This window comes from Danio aesculapii, chromosome 5, assembly GCF_903798145.1.
Source record: "Danio aesculapii chromosome 5, fDanAes4.1, whole genome shotgun sequence".
Classification (NCBI taxonomy): Eukaryota; Metazoa; Chordata; class Actinopteri; order Cypriniformes; family Danionidae; genus Danio; species Danio aesculapii.
The window spans coordinates 73,957,728-73,961,318 of record NC_079439.1 but is presented as its reverse complement, the minus strand read 5'-3'; the positions used below and the strand labels follow the sequence as shown (position 1 = coordinate 73,961,318).

Below are 3,591 nucleotides of genomic sequence, written 5' to 3'. Positions count from 1 at the left end.
ACACTGTTTTTGATGAAAGCATACATTATTAATAACTGCTGTACGTCTGAGATGGAGAAAGTAAAACACAGCAGCAGAGCCGCCTGGCATGAATAAAACACAATCCCTGATCTCGTTTTCAGGATCTGATAGTCGTATTATTTGTGAGGGTTTACAGAGATGATGGAGCATAACGCCAAGATTACTAGAGCTTCATCATAACCAGCCAGTATTGTCTATTTGTCCAATCAGAGCACAGAGATCAGGTCATGTGGTGCACAGGTGAACTTCACATTCTCAGTCTGTAGATCTGGAGTGTTCACAGTCATGCGGGTCCATGATAAGAGTCTGACTGACCTCACATGTATTTAAAAATACACTTACTATATATATATATATATATATATATATATATATATATATATATATATATATAGAGAGAGAGAGAGAGAGAGAGAGAGAGAGAGAGAGATAGATCTGGGTCAGACTTATCAAGTGGTTCTCAGCCATCAAAACAGTACATGCTGAACACCTTTTATTTGATCTTCTGTATGTTAGAATCTGTCCTGTTTATTTATGTTGGGATCTGGGGAAAAAATAAAACACTAATACCTCATTTTCTCCATTGATTTCAGAATAAAGCCACTATCACCATCAACGTCACTGGCATATATATATATATTTAACACAGGAAACATTTAATTTCATATTCAAAGAGAAATGAAGGATCATAATTAGGCCCCAAAACACCAATTTTGCATGGCATTTCAAACAGAATATTTATCATGATTATTTATTCTTACATATTTTAACATATTTTATAAGTAAAGAATAAGTGTGCTGTTATTTTGAAATATTTTAGAAGTACAGCTTAGAATAAGGCTTATTTTTATAAAAGAATATACACTCACCGGCCACTTTATAAGGTACACCTGTCCAACTGCTTGTTAACACAAATGTCTAATCAGCCAATCACATGGCAGCAGCTCAATGCATTTAGGCCTGTAGACATGGTCAAGATGATCTGCTGCAGGTCAAAGCGAGCATCAGAATGGGGAAGAAAGGGGATTTAAGTGACTTTGAACGTGGCATGTTTGTTGGTGCCAGATGGGCTGCTCAATTTCAGAAACTGCCGATCTACTGGGAATTTCACGCACAACCATCTCTAGGGTTTACAGAGAATGGTCCGACAAAGAGGAAATATCCAGTGAGCGGCAGTTCTGTGGGCGCAAATGCCTTGTTGATGCCAGAGGTCAGAGGAGAATGGCCAGACTGGTTCCAGCTGATAGAAAGGCAAACTATACCAGCATATGTTTTACACAGTGGATGCCCTTCCAGCTGCAACCCAGTACTGGGAAACACCCAAACACACTCATTCTCTCACACACACACACTACGGCCAATTTAGTTGATCAATTCCCCTATAGCACATGTGTTTGGGGGAAACCGGAGCACCCGGAGGAAACCCACGCCAACACCGGGAGAACATGCAAACTCCACACAGAAATGCCAACTGACCCAGCAGGGTCTTGAACCTGTGACCTTCTTGCTGTGCTAACCACATCTCAATAAAAAAAAAAACCTTCATGATTATTTTGTTTTTCAGGGTCACAGATGTTTGAAATAAACCCCATCGCATGCATTATATACGCCTGTGTGATGTCGGTGCACAGAGAGTTTATATGCATGCAGACGTGTGTATTTCTGACTGCAGTAAACGACAGCGACGCCACGCTCAACAGCTCTGGAGTTTATTTGCAATCATGCAGATTAAAACAGAACAAACACACTGAACATAAAACATCACCATGAGAAGATCTGCACACACTCACTCAATCACACACACACACCTCATATGATACTGAGAAAACTGCATCAGATCAGAAGCCGCTGCTGTGTGTGTGTGTGTGTGTGTGTGTGTGTGTGTGTGTGTGTGTGTGTGTGTGTGTGAAAGCGCGGATCAACTTCTCCAGCTGCTGAAGGTCTGAGATGATGGCCTGAAAAAAACACACACACACACACACACAGCTGATCAGCAGGACACACTGAGAACCAACACATCACACATGACTTTACACACACACCATCATCATCACAATCAGACATGAAATTACATCAAATTACATACACTTCATCATACACGCCACATTACACACACACACACACACACACACACACAGACACACAGACACACACACACACACACACACACACAAGCTTACTGGTTGGTGTTTTGGCTCCCAAAGCCTCCAAAACCTGCAAACACAAGAGAAAAGCAGTCAGAGCTGAAGAAACATGACAGAAGTATGAATTTAGCATGATGTTTACTGAAACATGTCTAAAGTGGGTCCTGGAGGGCCGCTGTCCTGCTGAGTTTAGCTCCAGCTTCCTTCAACACACCTGCCTGGAAGTTTCTAGTTTACCCAGTTAGAGCTTGATTAGCTGGTTCAGCTGTGTCTAATTGGGGTTGGAACTAAAATATGCAGGACAGCGGCCCTCCAGGAGCGAGTTTGGGCACCCCTGCTTTATACAGCAGAAACTTCATTACAGCTATGGACAGAGCACACAAGGATAGCTGTAGAAGTGTGTGTGTGTATGCATGCGTTTGTGCATGCATGTGTCATTGTGTATATGTGTGTGTTTGTGCATGCATATGTTTGTGCATGTGTGCGTGTGCATGTGTGTGTCTGTAAATGCGTTTTTGCATGCATGTATGTATGTTTGTGTTTGTGCATGCATGTGTGTTTGTGTATATGTGTGTTTTGTGCATGTGTGTGTGTGTATGTTTGTGCATGCATGCGTGTTTGTGTATGTGTGTTTCTGTAAGCATGTATGTTTGTGCATGCATGTGTTGTGCATGTGTGTGTGTGCATGTTTGTGTGTGTGTATGTGTGTGTTTGTGCATGCGTGTTTGTGTTTCTGTAAATGTGTTTGTGCATGCACATGTTTGTGCATGTGTGTGTGCATGTTTGCGCATGCATGTGTGTTTGTGTATACGTGTGTTTGTGCATGCATATGTTGTGCATGTGTGTGCATGTGTATGTGTGTGTGCATGTATGTGTATGTTTGTGCATGCATGTTTTCTCGTGTGTGTGTTTGTGCATGCATGTGTATATGTGTGTGTTTGTGTATATGTGTGTGTTTGTGTATGCATATGTTTGTGCGTGTATGTTTGTGCATGCATGTGTGTGTTTGTGTATATGTGTGTGTTTGTGTATGCATATGTTTGTGCATGTGTGCGTGTGTGCATGTGTATGTTTGTGCATGCATGTGTGTTTGTATAAGTGTGTGTTTCTGTAAATGTGCATGCATGCGTGTGTTTCCATGTGTGTATATGTTTGTGTGTGAGTTTGTGTATGTGTGTATGCATACACATCTGTGCATGTTTGTGTGTGCATGTGTGTGTTTGTACATGCATCTGTGTGTGTTTGTGCATGCATGTGTGTTTGTGTATACGCATGCATATGTGTGTGTTTGTGTGCATGTGTATGTTTGTGTATATGTGCGTGTTTGAGGTTGTGCATGCATGTGTGTGTTTGCCGGTCTCTTTGTGTATATGTCTGTGCATGCGCATATGTGTGTGACCTGAAGGTGAGCTGAATCCGCTGAAGG

The 3,591-nt window shown here is 41.7% G+C and overlaps 1 protein-coding gene across 2 annotated transcripts in view; it reads right to left on the bottom strand.

Moving 5' to 3' along the window:
* Window positions 1–1,714: 1,714 nt before the first annotated feature.
* nup214 (nucleoporin 214) overlaps window positions 1,715–3,591 on the bottom strand; it is a 66,334-nt gene continuing 64,457 nt past the window's right edge. For both annotated transcript variants that reach the window (XM_056458882.1, XM_056458883.1), the window contains exons 35-37: window positions 3,565–3,591; window positions 2,202–2,235; window positions 1,715–1,976 (exon numbers count right to left, since the gene is read on the bottom strand). The exon at window positions 3,565–3,591 is cut by the window's right edge and continues 269 nt beyond it. In XM_056458882.1, coding sequence (XP_056314857.1) covers window positions 1,940–1,976; window positions 2,202–2,235; window positions 3,565–3,591 — 98 coding nt within the window. In that variant the 3' untranslated portion in view covers window positions 1,715–1,939. The remainder of the gene's footprint in view (window positions 1,977–2,201; window positions 2,236–3,564) is intronic.